At 41.9% G+C, this 16,859-nt stretch overlaps 1 protein-coding gene and 1 non-coding gene across 3 annotated transcripts in view; both read left to right on the top strand.

Annotated features, from left to right (window-relative positions):
* The window catches only part of CWF19L1 (CWF19 like cell cycle control factor 1), a 33,095-nt gene that overhangs the window by 10,632 nt on the left and 5,604 nt on the right, over positions 1-16,859 (top strand). Inside the window, exons 3-11 of one of the 2 annotated variants that reach the window (XM_049764292.1) lie at positions 582-660; positions 2,465-2,566; positions 4,505-4,719; positions 6,698-6,816; positions 9,557-9,641; positions 11,910-12,050; positions 14,016-14,127; positions 15,428-15,507; positions 16,589-16,798. In XM_049764292.1, the coding sequence (XP_049620249.1) occupies positions 582-660; positions 2,465-2,566; positions 4,505-4,719; positions 6,698-6,816; positions 9,557-9,641; positions 11,910-12,050; positions 14,016-14,127; positions 15,428-15,507; positions 16,589-16,798 (1,143 nt within the window). Of the gene's footprint in view, positions 1-581; positions 661-2,464; positions 2,567-4,504; positions 4,720-6,697; positions 6,817-9,556; positions 9,642-11,909; positions 12,051-14,015; positions 14,128-15,427; positions 15,508-16,588; positions 16,799-16,859 lie in introns of those variants that run through there. The other variant, XM_049764291.1, reaches the window with a different exon arrangement.
* Positions 3,547-3,682, top strand: LOC125995537 (small nucleolar RNA SNORA8). Its single transcript, XR_007491040.1, has one exon. It is a non-coding gene; the product is annotated as a small nucleolar RNA SNORA8 (small nucleolar RNA).

The following is a 16,859-nucleotide window of genomic DNA, read 5'->3' as shown; positions in this document are numbered from 1 at the left end:
ATTAAAATGTAGTAGTTCATGGAATCAGAATTATTATTCTAATTATTAATAAAGAATTATAGACTGAGGGTAGTGGTCGCACAGCGGTAGTGTTTGCCTTGCATGCGGCTGATCCAGGACAGATCCTAGTTTGATTTCCGGCATCCCATATGGTCCCTCAAACCAGAAACGATTTCTGATTGCAGAGCTAGGAGTAACCCCTGAGCATTGCTGGATGTGGCACCCCCAAAATATGAATTATAGATTGAAATTCTGCAAATTAAAAAAAAATTGGATTGGGGGCCTGGAGAGATAGCATAGAGGCGTTTGTTTGCCTTGCAAGCAACTGATCCAGGATCAAAGGTGGTTGGTTCAAATCCCGGCGTCCCATATGGTCCCCCGTGCCTGCCAGGAGCTATTTCTGAGCAGACATCCAGGAGTAACCCCTGAGCACCGCCGGGTGTGCCCCCCCCAAAAAAAATCCCCCAAAATTGAATTAGGACCATTAAATAGGATGAGTAGCAAAATAATGTGTGCTAAACAATTATCTTTGTACTGTTTGATTTAAAAAAACTCATATGTGTTTAAAAAACTCATTTTAGCTGCTGTTGTGTGTAGGAAATTTCTTTGGTTCCACCTCCGAGGCTGAATGGGAAGAGTATAAAACTGGCATCAAGAAAGGTACAGAAATGATCTTTCCTTAATAAATAATTTATATTGTTATTTGTTTTGTTTTGGGATCATACCTGGTGGTGCTTAGGGCTTACCTCTGGCTCTGTGCTCTGGGACCATTCCTGGCAGACTTGGTTATTATATGCAGTGCTGGGGAATTGAATCCCAAGCAAGGTCAAGTGTCTTACCCATAGCACTATCTATCAGGCCCTAATGTGATTATTGTTTATTTGTTTGTTTGTTTTTGGGTCACACCCAGTGCCGCTCAGGGGTTACTTCTGGCTCTATGCTCAGAAATCGCTTCTAGCAGGCTCCGGGGACCATGTGGAATGTCAGGATTCAAACCACCGTCCTTCTGCATGCAAGGCAAATGCCCTACCTCCATGCTATCTCTTTGGCCCCCCTAATGTGATTTTCTGTTTTGTTTTTTTTGTTTTGTTTTGTTTTGGGTTACACCCGGCAGTGCTCAGGGGTTACTCCTGGCTCTATGCTCAGAAATCGCTCCTGGCAGGCTTGGGGGACCATATGGGATGCCGGGATTCAAACCAATGATTTCTTTTTTTTTTTTTTTATTTAAACACCTTGATTACATACATGATTGTGTTTGGGTTTCAGTCATGTAAAGAACACCACCCATCACCAGTGCAACATTCCCATCACCCAATGTCCCAAGTCTCCCTCCTCCCCACCCGACCCCCGCCTGTACTCTAAACAGGCTCTTCATTTCCCTCATACATTCTCATTTTTAGGACAGTTCAAAATGTAGTTATTTCTCTTACTAAACTCATCACTCCTTGTGGTGAGCTTCCTGAGGTGAGCTGGAACTTCCAGCTCTTTTCTCTTTTGTGTCTGAAAATTATTATTGCAAGAATGTCTTTAATTTTTCTTAAAACCCATAGATGAGTGAGACAATTCTGCGTTTCTCTCTCTCTCTCTGACTTATTTCACTCAGCATAATAGATTCCGTGTACATCCATGTATAGGAAAATTTTATGACTTCATCTCTCCTGACAGCTGCATAATATTCCATTGTGTATATGTACCACAGTTTCTTTAGCCATTCGTCTGTTGAAGGGCATCTTGGTTGTTTCCAGAGTCTTGCTATGGTAAATACGAACCAATGATTTCTGTATGAAAGGCTAATGCCTTACCTCCATGCTATCTCTCCGGCCCCCTAATGTGATTTTCTAACAAACTTTCAAGGTTACATTGGTTTGTAGGTTTTTCATATATCATTTATTTAAGAATTTCCCTTTGAGCTCTGTAATATGCTAGGAGGAATGTGCATGTCTATAAATGTTCATGTATTGAATTGAATTTGCTTGGGTTTAGTTCCAGAAAAATATTTTTCCTGTAAGTAGGAAGACATTATGTAGCCATATGTATGTACTTTTAGTTTTGTTTTTGTGGGTGGGAGGGGGTGGGTAGGCCCACACATGGCAGTGTTCAGGGCTTATCCTGGCTTTGTGGCCAGGGATCATTCCTGGTGGGCTTTGCAGACCTTATCGGGTGCTAGGGAACAAATCTGATTGGTCATGTGCAAGCAAGCATCTCACTTGCTGTACTATCTCTCCAGCTCCTTCACTTTCAATGCCTTCAATTAATTCTTTATGGTCTGTATTTTTTTCTAATCTCTTTAAAATGCTGCCCATCATCTGGAAGGCTGGGTATGGGTTGTGGGGACTCCTAAATGGGGAGTATGATGAACTTTTAAGAGTGCAGACTGCTTTCCTATGAATATTTTTCTCGTGGAGAATTTCTCACCTTCCAGAGCAGATCCGGTAACCATGTTCTGTTTATTTCCCCTCCCAAGCCCCGATTCAGACATATGTGCTGGGTGCCAATAACCAGGAAACAGTAAAATATTTCAAGGATGCCAATGGATGTGAATTAGCTGAGAACATTACTTACCTGGGTAAGTTAATCTTTTGTGTGTTTGTCATGAACATAAAGGTCTCCAGGACTAGTTTTTTAGGAGATTTGTGATTAGAGTTGTCTATAGTTTCTGAGAGTGGGGGAAACTGGGTCTTTACCAAAGTCTCTCTTACGGTGGTTGCATTTTTTTTTTGTGGCTTCACTTTTCTGCTCAGTTTATATATATTCATATATGTAAACTTATTTATGTATATAAACACATTATATTATATTAATATTACAATATAAATTACACCATAAACTATATATGTATTATATTATAAAATTAATTCTATATTATATTAACATATATTATGTGTTATATATTAATTAAAAATATATAAACTCTCAGCCAACATATATTCTCTCAGACAAGATATATAACCAAATATATACTGTCTCCTGTACTGTCTCTCTAGTCCTGGACGGCTGTTTGGAGAGGTAAAGATATTGAGGATTTTTGTGAATCTAAGTGGAGAGAACATAGTTTTGGCAATTACAGGACAATTAGGGATTTTTTTTTTTTTTTTTTTTTTTTTGGTTTTTGGGCCACACCCGGTAACGCTCAGGGGTTACTCCTGGCTATGTGCTCAGAAGTTGCTCCTGGCTTGGGGGACCATATGGGACACCGGGGGATCGAACCGCGGTCCGTCCAAGGCTAGCGCAAGCAAGGCAGGCGCACCTTACCTTTAGCGCCACCGCCCGGCCCCAAGGGATTTTTTTTTTTTTTTTGGTTTTTCGGGCCACATCCGTTTGATGCTCAGGGGTTACTCCTGGCTAAGTGCTCAGAAATTGCCCCTGGCTTGGGGGGACCATATGGGCCGCCGGGGGATGGAACCGTAGTCCTTCCTTGGCTAGTGCTTGCAAGGCAGACACCTTACCTCTAGTGCCACCTCGCCGGCCCCCAATTAGGGATTTTTAAGAGAATGTTGAGAAGCTAGATTGAAGTAGGTTAATGAACTAGTTAAGAGGTAAAATTTAAGCACTGCATGGTATCTGCAGCCAGCAGCACATCCTGCTGGGTGTTCAAAGGACAGTGCAACAGAAATTCAGTGTCTGGCATCGTTGGTTTTCTCAGCTTTGTGCTAGTAAACCTGGTATTTTTACTGAGACACCCTTGAAAAAAAAAAGAGGTAAAATTTAGCATTCTCTTGAAAAATTCAGAATTGAATAGGACATTTTATGGTTTGTTTTTTTTTCAGTATGAATGTTCCTTGATTGCTTCTGTATGGAAGTTTATATGCTTCTATTAAAACAGTATGATATTCTCAAATTCAATTCTCAGTCAAACTCAGCACTGATTTCTCCATCACTACTCTCATTCTCAAATGAGAGGAACCATTTGAGAAGATAGTAGGTATAAGGAATGTAATAACTGATGGATCAAAACTTTGGATCTTCCAAAACCGGGAAAGGACTAGATCCAAGGCCACACACCAGGAATAAATTTCAAAGAGGGAACACTTGTTCTCAAATGGTTGCTTATTCCAAATGTGTGTGTGTGTGTGTGTTTTAATCAATTGAAAGATTCACCTGCATGAGGAGTACATAGGTTCTAGATGCCATATAAAGCAACTAAATAGTAAATCCATAAAGCCTCTTTGCTTCTCATTTCTTTTCCCTGTGTCTGGGATGTCTGTCCAGTTTTTACATCTATGTAGTATCTCCTTCGATGGCATAAAGCTTTACTCTTGAGGTCTACTTCCCCTCTTCTTGCCTTGGGAAAGCCCTGAAGTGAGTAGATAGGTCTCTGGTTCTTACAGCCTCTTTGTCCCAAGCAGTTTTATAGTTGTGGGACTTGGGGCCTGAGGCCTGGAGGGAGCTGCAGGAGCGTAACACAGACCTAGAGAGAGTAAGGGAGCAGGAGAGGCAGATTTATCTCCCTAACATTTCTTTCTGCTGATCTGACTAAAATTTGTCTATTTTCCTTTGACCCTAGGACGTAAGGGTGTCTTCACTGGGAGCTCAGGATTGCAGATTGTATACCTCAGTGGAATGGAGGCCCTGAGTGAGCCTGCCCCAGCCTATGGTTTCACTCCCAAGGATGCCTCTACTCTGAAAGATACAGTGTGTTCAGCACCTGGGTTTAAGGGTGTTGATATCTTGCTCACATCCCCATGGCCCAAGTACGTGGGAAACTTTGGGAATTCTTCTGTGAGTAGTGCTTGTTCGGTTGGAATTTTTAAAAGTAAACTACACTGGCTGTATTGGGCTGTTATGTTCTTTAGGTCTACTATTTTCTCTCTCATGCCTTTTAGTAGAACTCTTGAAATTTTCCAGAGCTGTATGAGTTGACTAAAACCAAAAGTGATCTTAAGAAAGCAAAGATGAGATTGCTATTATTCTCTTCATTTAAAATATGTGGTTCTGTAAATAATGTTCTTTGCTTTAAAAACCCTTTCTTTGTTTCCTCTTTTTTTTTTTTTTTTTTTTTTGGATTTGGGTTTTGGGTTACACCTGGCAGTGCTCAGGGGTTACTCCTGGCTCTGCACTCAGAAATCGCTCCTGGCAGGCTCGGGGGACCATATGGATACCGGGAATTGAACCTAGGCCCATCCTTGGTTGGCTGTGTGCAAGGCAGACACCGTACGCTGTGCTATCACTCCAGCCCCTGGTTTCCTTTTAAAAAGTTTGACAGTTTATTTTTTTATCCAGTGACATCACTGTTCCCCCTTTTAATCCCAGATTATAGGTTTTGGCTATTAAAACGTAAAAGAAGCTCCTTCCTTTTCCCACTTTTTTGCTGCTGCTGCGGTGGGGGTAATGTCAGGATCAGTCAGATACTTTAACTTCAGTGCTCTCTCTTCAGCGGAGAGGACTATTGTGTACCACTATCTAAAAACAGTTGCTCTTCAGCAGAAATCTGAAGGTGACCATACTCTGACAAAAGGAAGCTCTGGCTTAGTGGAAAATTAACTTTGGTTGCTTCTTTATTTTAATTAATTAATTAATTAATTTGGTTTTTTTTTTTTGGCCGCACCCGGCGGTGCTCAGGGGTTACTCCTGGCTGTCTGCTCAGAAACAGCTCCTGGCAGGCACGGGGGACCATATGGGACGCTGGGATTCGAACCAACCACCTTAGGTCCTGGATCGGCTGCTTGCAAGGCAAACGCCGCTGTGCTATCTCTCCGGCCCCACTTCTTTATTTGTTGTTAATGGAAACCAGTTTTTTGTTTTTGTTTTTGACCTGGCACTGCTCAGGAACTGTTTCCCAGAGAGCTTGGTGGGTGATTGAACCCTTATTGCTTCAGCTCTTTGAGCCATCTCCCTAGCCCCTCAAGTTTCATTTTGGACAAACATTGTATTTTATTTAGTTATTTTTTGTTGGTTTGGGGGTCAAAATCAGCGAAGCTCAGGGGTTACTCTTAACCCTGCACTTAGTAGTTACTCCTGGGGTTGTTTGAGGGGAACTATATGGAACAGAGTGACCAAACCTCGGTTGGCCACAAGCAAGGCAAGCACCCTACCCGCTGAACTATTGTTTCCGCCCAAATTTTGTAACAAGGATAAAACACACCTTCCTTGACTTAAACAAAATAAAGGAGTGCATATTTATAGGGTGAATCTTTACTGTTTCATCCCATGACTAATCCCTTCTATGACTCTAGACTAGAGGCTCTGGAAACTTTTTTCTCTGTACTATCTATTTTTACACTTACAGGAGCACTATTAAGCAGATGAGAGAAGCAGTCTTTGAAAGATAAAACTTACTTTCCAGAGGTCAAACACTGTTTCGGTGTGAAGATGAAGGCATCCTAAGCTTTCAATGATTGTTTCTCTTTTAGCCTCCATCTCTATTTGCCTTAAGTATGGGATTTACTTTAAAAATGTCATCACCCACATTTGTTTCCATATAGACATTTTTTTTTTCTTTTTTGTGGTTTTTGGGTCACACCCGGCAGTGCTCAGGGGTTATTCCTGGCTCCATGCTCAGAAAATGCTCCTGGCAGGCACGGGGGACCATATGGGACGCCGGGATTCGAACTGATGACCTCCTGCATGAAAGGCAAACGCCTTACCTCCATGCTATCTCTCCGGCCCCCCATATAGACATTTTAAAGACATTTCCAAATGTCTTGTTCTTTTTAACAACTTTTAGGACTGTTATAATGACTGAGCTTCTGTTTACCAGGGAGAAGTGGATACCAAAAAATGTGGCTCTGCCTTGGTCTCCAGCCTTGCTACAAGCTTGAAACCAAGGTATCATTTTGCTGCTTTGGAAAAGATGTATTATGAGAGGCTTCCATACAGGTGAGTGGTATTTTTGTTCTTCGGTAAGAATTTTTTTGAAGAATGTGCTTTTTTTTAGCCATGTAACATTGTGGTTCCTTTTTAAGTTACTCAGGCAGTGAACTCATATTTTTCCAGTTTGAAATATTAGCGTAGGGGCTAGAGCGATAGCATAGAGGGTAGGGCATGTGCCTTGCATGTGGCCCACTCAGGACCGATTGGGGTTTGATCCCCAGCATCCCATATGGTCCCCCCAGCCTATCAGGAGCAATGATTTTGCGATTTGTGAGTGCAAAGCCAGGAGTAATCCCTGAGTGCCACTGGGTGTGGCCAATATCAATCATCTATCTGTCATCTATATCTATAAAAGTGTGTTGAGTTTGATGAAACCCATTAGTGTTGGAGGTGCCGGTATTATGCAGCCATCACAGGTGGAGATAGCACAGTATTTGATCAGGTCAAATCAATTTTGAACACTCAGGTCTCAGTATAATCATTTCAGAAGTACTTTGATTTTCAGAAGTACTTTGATTTTTCTGACTCTTCAGCTACTCCCTTTTGGTTTGTATATTTGGGTGGGGGGAGCAGTTCTGGGAAGAACCCTGCAGTATGGGAATTGACTCTGGGCCTCCCACATGCAAAGCATCTGCTCCAGCACATTTGGGCTATTTCCTTGTCCTCTTCTACTTAAAAATAAAAAAAGAGTGGGGTCTGGAGCAATAGCACAGTGGTAGGGCATTTATGTTGTACACAGCTAATCCTGGAAGACTTTGGTTTGATCCCCTGTGTCCCATATGGTCCCTTGAGTCAGGAGCGATTTTTGAGTGCATAGCCAGGAGTAACCCCTGAGTGTCAAAGGGTGTGGCCCCAAAAGCAAAAAAAAAAAAGGGGGGGGTGTTTATGGGGCTGCAGTAGTATAGCAGGTGGGGGGTTGTCTTAAATGCAGCTGACTCAGGTTTAATCCCCATCATTTTATACAGTTTCCTGAGCACCACCAGGTGTGGCCCCAAAACAATAAAAGATGGCAGTTGAAATTGATTTAAAAATTATTTTTACGGGGCCGTGCCGTGGCGCTAAAGGTAAGGTGCCTGCCTTACCTGCGCTAGCCTAGGACGGACCTCGGTTCGATCCCCCGGCGTCCCATATGGTCCCCCAAGCCAGGAGCGACTTCTGAGCGCATAGCCAGGAGTAACCCCTGAGCGTCACCGGGTGTGGCCCAAAAACCAAAAAAAAAAAAAAAAATTATTTTTACGTGGAGCGATAGCACAGCAGCAGTGTTTGCCTTGCACACGGCTACCTAGGATGGACATGAGTTCGAATCCTGGCATCCCATATAGTCTCCCGAGCCTGTTAGGAGCGATTTCTGAGCATAGAACCAGGAGTGTGACCCAACACCAGAACTTGGTGTGACCCAAAAACTAAAAAAAATATATTTTTTTATGGGTCTGGAGAGATAGCACAGTGGTAGGACATTTACCTTGCACGCAGTCGATTCAGGACAGATGGTGGTTTGAATTCCAGCATCCCATATGGTCCCCCATGGCTGCCAGGAGCGATTTTTGAGCTCAGAGCCAGCTGAGCTGAGTGCCACTGGGTGTGACCCCGCCCCCCCCCAAAAAAAACCCCACAGCATTTTTTTTACTAGGGGTGCCAGACTGGTTGCACAGTGTTAGGGTGTTTACCTTGCATGCAGCTGACCCAGGATGGACGTCAGTTCGATCCTCAGCATCCCATATAGTCCCTCGAGCCAGGAGTGATTTCTGAGCACAGAGCCAGGAGTAACCCCGAGTACCACCAGGTGTGGCCCCAAAAACCAAAACAATATTTTTTTTTTACTTCTTTCACTTCTGGCTCTATGCTTAAGGGATCACTCCTGGAGGGATTTGGAGTCCATATGGGATGCTGGGGATTGAACCTGGATCTGTTGCATGAAAGGCAAGAGTCGTACACACTGTTATTTTTTTTATTGCTCTAGCTCCCACTCAGTTTTTTTTGTTTGTATATTTGATTGGTTTTGGGCCATACCCAGTGGTGCTCAGGGGTTACTCCTGACTCTGTGCTTAAAATTACTACTGGCAGGCTTGGGGGACTATATGGCATGCCAAGGATCAAACCTGGGTCAGCCATATGCAAGGCAAATGCCCTACCCTCTGTGCTATTGCTTCAGCCCCACACTCAGGTATTTTTTAAATTGAGTCCATACCCTAGCCTAAAGTATTCTGAGGTGCTTGAAACCTTTCCCTTTGTGTCAGGGGCCAAGGATTTCAGTTGGTGGGATTTGGGGAAAGTCATGCTGGGGATCAGATTCAGGGCCATATGTGTGTGCTTGGCAAGTAAACTTGACCTTTCTCCTTGACTTGAAATTCGATGTTCTTACATTTTTCCAAGAAAAATGAAACCATTTTATTCTCATATTTGAAGCATTTTTATTTTACTTAGAACTCATTTCCTTTTGGCTTTCATTATTTAGCTTTTTCTCTGGGGGAAAGAATAATATAATCTCTAAGAGTAATATAATGAATCTTCATGGATTCATCACCTGAAATTATTACCTTATATTATCAACATTTTACCATCTTCCAACACTTGCAACTCACACATTGGAGTTTTTGTACTTTTGGTCTTGTTTATCATAATTAATTAATCAAGATTTCTTTTGGTAGAAACAGACTCAGAAGCTAGGCTGTCCTGCTAGGTAGGTAGTTCATTATTATCAAGCAGAAGGGAAATGCATTAACCCATTCTCTCTTACATGTTCTAGAAACCACATCGTTCTGCAGGAAAGTGCACAACATACTACCAGGTTTATAGCTCTGGCAAATGTTGGAAATCCAGAAAAGAGAAAGGTATTTGAATATTTGGCAATATTTGGAAATTTCATCTTCGTTGTCTGATACATGTTTCTCTTGTCTAGTTGTATAGTCAAATCTTTTACCATCTCTGGGGTCCTATGAGGCACCTCAGTGACCCTCCTTTGTAGGAGGTTAAAAAGAAATCTTGAGAAAAATAGGCTCAGTGGATAAAAGCATATTTTCTTTTTAGTGTTAGGGCCACACCAGTGTTACGTTTGGACTTACTCCTGTTCTTATACTCAGGGATCACTCCTGATATTGCAAAGGAATATATGTTGTGCCAGGTATTGAAGCCTGGTTGGCCACATGCAAATGCCTTACGTGCTGTACTATCTCTGGCCCCAGAGTACACATATATTAAACTTTGGCTACTTATCTCAACATTGTATTTCAATTTTTACCACTTTTAGAGTTGTTTCCTTTCCCTTTCATTTTCTCTTTCCCTTTTATTTTCCCTTTCCTTTCCTTCCCTTCCTTTCCCTTCTCTTATCATTGGGTAGTGTTAATTTTTTTTTCCTTTATGCTTTCTGACAACACATGACAGTGTTCAGGACTTACTCCCGGCTCTGTGCTCCAGTATCACTCCTGATAGGCTCAGGTGCTGGGGGTCAAACTTGAGTTGAATACATGCAAGACAAGCACCTGCTGTACTATCTCTCTGGTCCCCAGTGTTAAATTTTTATGAAAGTTTTTGCTGATCTAATGAAGATAATATTGCCATTAACTGGCTGCATTTTTCTGTAGAGATTAAGCGTATATTCATATCCTATATTTAGTGTCAGTGTCTGTGTTATTAAGCCAGAGAGGTAGCTCAAAAGGCTAAAACACATATTTTGCATAGAGGAATACTGGATTCAATACCCAGCATCCCAGAAGTGGTCCCTTGAGCACCACTTAGTGACCACTGAGCAGTGGTCTATGAATAGCTCCAAGTGCTGTTAGTTTTAGCCATTATCCTCCCTTCCCCACTCCCCTTCCCAAATCTGTGCTATTTTCTAATTGTAGATATTTACTTATTCATTACTATTTTGTCACATAAATAATTCTCAGCACATGTAGCAGAAAGTATAGTATATGAGGGAAACTAAGTTATCCCAATTTTATTTTCATCACAAGAAATAAGTGGCAGGCCACCTCCATATTTCTCATATGGTTTATGCTCTAGCCCAGTATCCCAAAAGGAGATCATCTGAAGATTTAATCTCATCACTTACCTGCCTTGACCTTGTCCAATAGAAACCTTATAGGACCCCCGTGACCTATGAGTGTTTCACCGTGTTCAAACATCCCTCTGTTTGTTCCTCTTGAGTCTCTTTATGAAGTAGGATCAGTGCAATGTCTCAGAAGCAGTTTGTATTCAAGGGCTACTGAGCAAGTCCCTCTAGGCCTCGGTGTAAGACCTGATTTGTATAAAGCTTTGAATTTTGATTTATTGCTTGCAACATTGTCAGCCCTTGGTCACTCCTTATAGAAATCAGTGAATTGACATTTGATTTGGTGCATTCTCTGAGTCATAGATGGGATAATTGCTCGTGTGTGTGTGTGTGTGTGTGTGTGTGTGTGTGTGTGTGTGTGTGTGTGTGTGTTTTGGGTCACACCCGGCAGTGCTCAGGGGTTATTCCTGGCTCCAGGCTCAGAAATTGCTCCTGGCAGGCACGGGGGACCATATGGAGCACCAGGATTCGAACCATGACCTCCTGCATGAAAGGCAAACGCCTTACCTCCAATCTATCTCTCTGGCCCCGTATTGCTCGTTTTTATTTTTTGAATTTTTATATATTTATTTATTGGTTTTTGGGCCACATCCAGAGGCACTTTGGTTACTGCTGGTTCTGTACTCAGAAATTACTCCTGGCTGACCATATGGGATGTCAGGGATTAAACCTGGATTAAGTCAAAATGCCCTACTGCTGTGCTACATAGCTTTGGCCACAGTTGCCAGTTTTTTTTTTTTTTTATCTTATTCAATTTTCAAAGCTCTATGAAATCTTCACAGTAAAATAGGTTGATATAGGGGGCCAGAGTGATAGCACTCCAGGTATGGTATTTGTCTTGCATGCTGCCAACCTGGATTGAATCCCTGGCATCAGGGGGACCCTGACATGGTAACGAGCATTCCAGGAGCTATTTCTGAGCACAGAACCAGAAATAACCTATGAGCTCCACCGAGTGTGACCCCAAAACAAAACAAACAAAAAAAGATGGTGCTACAGTTGGATAAACAGAATTTCCCTTATGCTGTGCTGTCTTGTTTCTCCCAAGTATCTTTATGCATTCAGTATTGTTCCGATGAGACTAATGGATGCAGCAGAACTGGTCAAACAACCTCCAGATGTCACTGAAAACCCTTACAGGAAATCTGGGAAGGAAGCAGCTGTCGCAAAACAAATTCCTGCCCCAGAGGTGTGTTCTTGCTGAGAAATGGCATTTTTCTGGGCAGGATTATTCATTACAAATATCCTTGTTTAGAGTTTGTATTATAAGGCAAATTCTAGCAAGGGGTTGGGGAGGAGGGAGTTAGGGGGCATTGGTGATGAGAATGGGGATTTATTTTTTAATAACTAAAACCTAACCACAAACATGTTTGTAATCATGATGCTTAAATAAAGATATTAAAAAAAATAAGGCAAGTTCTAATCCTTAGAATTTGAATCATTCTTATCCTTAGAAAATTCTGATAATGTATAAAAAGTCTTTGTTGACTCTGAATAAGCTCAGTGATTCTATTTTTAAATTGTGGCTCAGGGTTAATATTTTCATATGTTAATAAGCTTTGTTTAAACTTGAGTCAAAAATAGGGGCTGTTTTCTATGTTCTGAGCCAGAGCAATAGTACAGTGGGTAGATCACTTGCCTTGCATGAGGCTGACCTAAGTTCAACCCCTGGTACAGTTTCTTGAGCATTGCCAGGAGTAATTCCTGAGAGCAGAGCCAATAGTAATGCCTGAACATTGCTAGGTAGAGCCCCAAAACCATAATTTATTATGTCTTGTCTTTGGTAATGAACTTTTAAGGCAAAAATTCAATTATTGAGCATTGTAATTTATGTTATAATGAGTACTTGTTGGGAAAATAAGATAACTCTGAGGAAATTTTTTTATAGCAGACTTTTATAAAATTAATTTAGGAAAGCAAAGAACATCAAATTCCCTTCTTAGTGTGCATGGTCTACTTTCTAATATTATTATTATTGTTTTCTTTTGCAAGCAGACATCTCATCTTTCTGATTAAAGATCCTGAAGTTAGACTTGCTTGACCTGTTATACTGTATGCATATTTGACTATAGCCCTTTTGAGAGAGGAAAAGAAATTTGGATGGCTCATACTTTTCTGTTTTAGGCAAGAATTGCTTTATTGTAGCCAGAGAAATACCTCAAAGACCTACAGTGCATGCTTTGCTTATGGAAGCCCTGAGTTAATTCCTGGTATCATGGTTTCCTGTGCACTGCCAACAACAATTCTAGAGCACAGAGCTTAGCGTAGCCTCTGAGCACTGCCATGTGTAGACCAAGAAAGCATCCTCCCCACAAAAAAAAAAAAAAAGATTAAATGACTATTGGGTGGCCGGAGTGATAGGACAGTGGTGTTTGTCTTGCAAGCAGCTGACCCAGGGCCTAAGGTGGCTGGTTCGAATCCCGGCGTCCCATCTGGTTCCCCGTGCCTGCCAGGAGCTATTTCTGAGCAGATAGCCAGGAGTAACCCGCACTGCCGGGTATGGCCCAAAAACAAAAAACAGAAAACAAACAAAAAAATTACTATTGAGTTTATTTGTTTTGGTTTTGGCGTTTGGGCCACACCTGGCAGTGCTTAGGGTTTACTTTTGACTCTGGGCTCAGAAATTACTCCTGAACCTGTCAGGAGATGATGGGGATCAAACCTGGTTATCTGCATATAAGGCAAATGTCCTACAAGCTCTACTATCACTCTGGCCCCCCTTTATTATATATATATATATATATTTTTTTTTTCCCCTTTATTATACTTTTAAGTCACTTTTGCAATGAGATGAATTTGATAGTATGGATCCATGCATTGAGATTTATAAGGTATCTTTCTTTTCTATTTTTTGTTTGTTTGGTTTTGGTTTTTGGCCGCACTGACAATGGTCAGGAGTTACAGGTTTACTTCTGGCTTTTCACTCAGGAATTACTCTTGGTGCTTGGGGGACTATATGGATGCTGAGGATTGAATCTGGGTCAGCTGTGAGCAAGACCAGTCATAACCCAGTTTATTTCTTTTCTAGAATAGACAGGAAGGGCAGAGAAGGATAGCTATGGCATGGCAGGAGTGTTCCTTGTGTATGAATGGGTAACTGCTTCCCTACAGGTTAGTTTAATCATAGCTTCCTTTCTGCTTTTGGACATTATAGGAAGAACCAGCCTGTCAATTTTTCTTTGATTTAAATGAAAAGCAGGGAAGAAAACGTTCCTCTACGGGCAGGGACAACAAGTCTCCTCACTCAAAGCAGCCTCGCAAACCTCGTAAGTACCCTGAGTCTCCATTGTCAGTAATGAATGATGACTACTTTGGGTCTTGCTTGGGATGCAGCATTGCTAGAAAAATCTCTTCTGGCAGAGGGGAAATTAACAGTTTATCATTGGGACCAATAATAAGAGACTGTACAGATGACTTTGAAGCTGTCTGAAACTATTATTGTAATACAGTGAAAAAAACCTCCTTCCCTTCATATTTTTACCTCCTGGGGTGGATTAATGACATAACTGCATAGCCAGCTGGTTGAAAGAACTTTTCCTTTTTTTACCCTCATGGTTCAAAGATGCAGCCGCTGATTTAGGGAGGAAAGATGATTAGATGGGGTCATATAGCTAATAACAAGCAAGATAGCTGTATGTATTGGAGCTCCTGATACCCAGTTTAGTGTTCTTTCATTTCAGTCAGTTGCCAGTTACATGGTACCTGAGTCAATGTGTAGTAATCATCTAGTGGATTCCTCCCCTCTATGAATTGGTCACAAATTCAGAACTTTCCTAGTGGAATTTTAGTACACTGATAATGATGATGGGACAGGGTCACAGAGAGAAACAGTACAGGCTTTTGTAGTTTTGATGGTTTTGCACCCTAGCTTCACAGCCTGTAAAGGTCAGGATGTATAGAGATATACTATTGTATATTGTCTTGCAGATAGCTGTGGGGCTGTGACTCTGGTTCCAAGTCCTGGTTCTCCAAATACCACATGGGTCATTCTTTTTTTTGTGTGTGTGGTTTTTGGGTCATACCCAACAGCGCTCTCAGGGGTTACTCCTGGCTCTACCTCAGAAATCACTCCTGGCAGGTTCGGGGGACCGTATGGGATGCTGGGTTCCAAACTAACATCCTTCTGCATGCAAGGCAAATGCCCTACCTCCATACTATCTGTCCCCACAATGGGTCATTCTTTTTTTTTGTTTTGTTTTGTTTTTTTGTTTTTGTTTTTGTTTTTGTTTCTGGGCCACACCCGGTAACGCTCAGGGGTTACTCCTGGCTATGCGCTCAGAAGTTGCTCCTGGCTTGGGGGACCATATGGGACGCCGGGGGATCGAACTGTGGTCCGTCCAAGGCTAGCGCAGTCAAGGCAGGCACCTTACCTCTTGCGCCACCGCCCGGCCCCGATGGGTCATTCTTAAGCATGAAGCCCTGTGCCTATGATCACCACAAGCTATGAGCCAACCCGTGCCCATCCCCCAGCCCCTAAAAAATAGCCACAACTGAATTACAAAGGATGATTGTATGGTGGAATGCTTGGATAATAGTAACATTTGACTTTCTTTCACATGAATGAAGCTCAGCCTCCAGGTCCCTGTTGGTTTTGTCTGGCCAGCCCTGAAGTGGAAAAGCATTTGGTGGTCAATGTTGGCACACATGTGAGTTACTTCCATCGAACATTTACAGCAGCAGGAGATACCTGTGCATTTTTTGTTAACTCTGTTAAGTCATGATTTATGTTATAAGATATACCCAGAGTTAGTATACAGTTGATGTTTTTCTTCTTTTTTTTCTTTTTTTTCTATTAGAGGGAGAGAGGGAAAGGGAGAGAGAAAGGATTAAAAGAAAGAGGGAGAGAGAAAGAGAGAGGGAGAGGGAGAGAGCAAGAGAGAGAGAGAGAGAGAGAGAGAGAGAGAGAAGGAAGGAACAGTTGATGATTTTTAAGTTTCAAGGTTGTGCAATCATCATGCAATGCAGTAAAGAACATATCCCAGTATGGTCTGTCATGCCGAGTAATTTATTAGTCTACTTATTTCTTGTTTTGCCTTTTCAGAAAGTTTTTCTGTTATGTTTCATTTCTTTTACTTAGCATAAAATACTTGAGACTCATCTAACCCAAACCTTTGCTTTATTCTATTTTGTTATCAAATAGTATTCCATTGTCTGGCTGCATCACATTTTGAGTATACATTCATGAGTTGATGGTCATTTGAACTTTCACTTGATTATTAATAATGAAGCTACTATGAATATTTTGTTTTTATTTGTTTTGGGACCACAGCAGGGACCAGAGATGGTACATTTCTCTGGCATGCAGCCAACCTAGATGTGGCCGCAAAACAAAAATAAACTCCCAAACCTAAAATCTAAAAACCTGAGATTTTTAAAGGTCTAGGAACTTCTACTGATAACCTCTTATACAGTGTGTCCCTACCCTCAAAGAAACAGACTTTTGAGACCAGAACAATAGTACATATTACTATTAATATGCAGGTATTAATAATGGGTAGGATGTTTGTTTTACGTGCAGCTGACCTGGGTTCCATCCCTGGCATCCCTAATAGCCTTGCCTTCCCAAGCACCTTCAGGAATAAATTCCTGAGTACAGAACCAGGAGAAAACCCTGAGCACTGCTGGGTCTGACCCAAAAACCAACAAAAGAGAAAGAAGCAGGCTGGCTGCACAGGCTTTCCTCCCTTAAGAATTCTATGCAGTTTTTTTGATGTGCTTCCTCTTCAGTGCTACCTTGCCCTGGCCAAAGGAGGCTTGTCTGTTGACCACGTCCTCATCCTGCCCATTGGACACTACCAGTCAGTGGTGGAGCTTTCAGCAGAGGTGGTAGAGGAGGTGGAGAAGTACAAGACTACATTGCGGCGCTTCTTTAAGAGCCGAGGGAAGCGCTGTGTTCTCTTTGAGAGGAACTATAAGAGCCATCATCTCCAGCTTCAGGTGGGTGACCTCCTCCCTCCCAGACACACAGGAAGATCCTGTGGGGACTGGGATCTTGACA

Source organism: Suncus etruscus, chromosome 17 (genome assembly GCF_024139225.1).
Source record: "Suncus etruscus isolate mSunEtr1 chromosome 17, mSunEtr1.pri.cur, whole genome shotgun sequence".
Classification (NCBI taxonomy): domain Eukaryota; kingdom Metazoa; phylum Chordata; class Mammalia; order Eulipotyphla; family Soricidae; genus Suncus; species Suncus etruscus.
The sequence above is the reverse complement of the archived record's forward strand: the minus strand, read 5'-3'. Positions and strand labels throughout refer to the sequence as shown.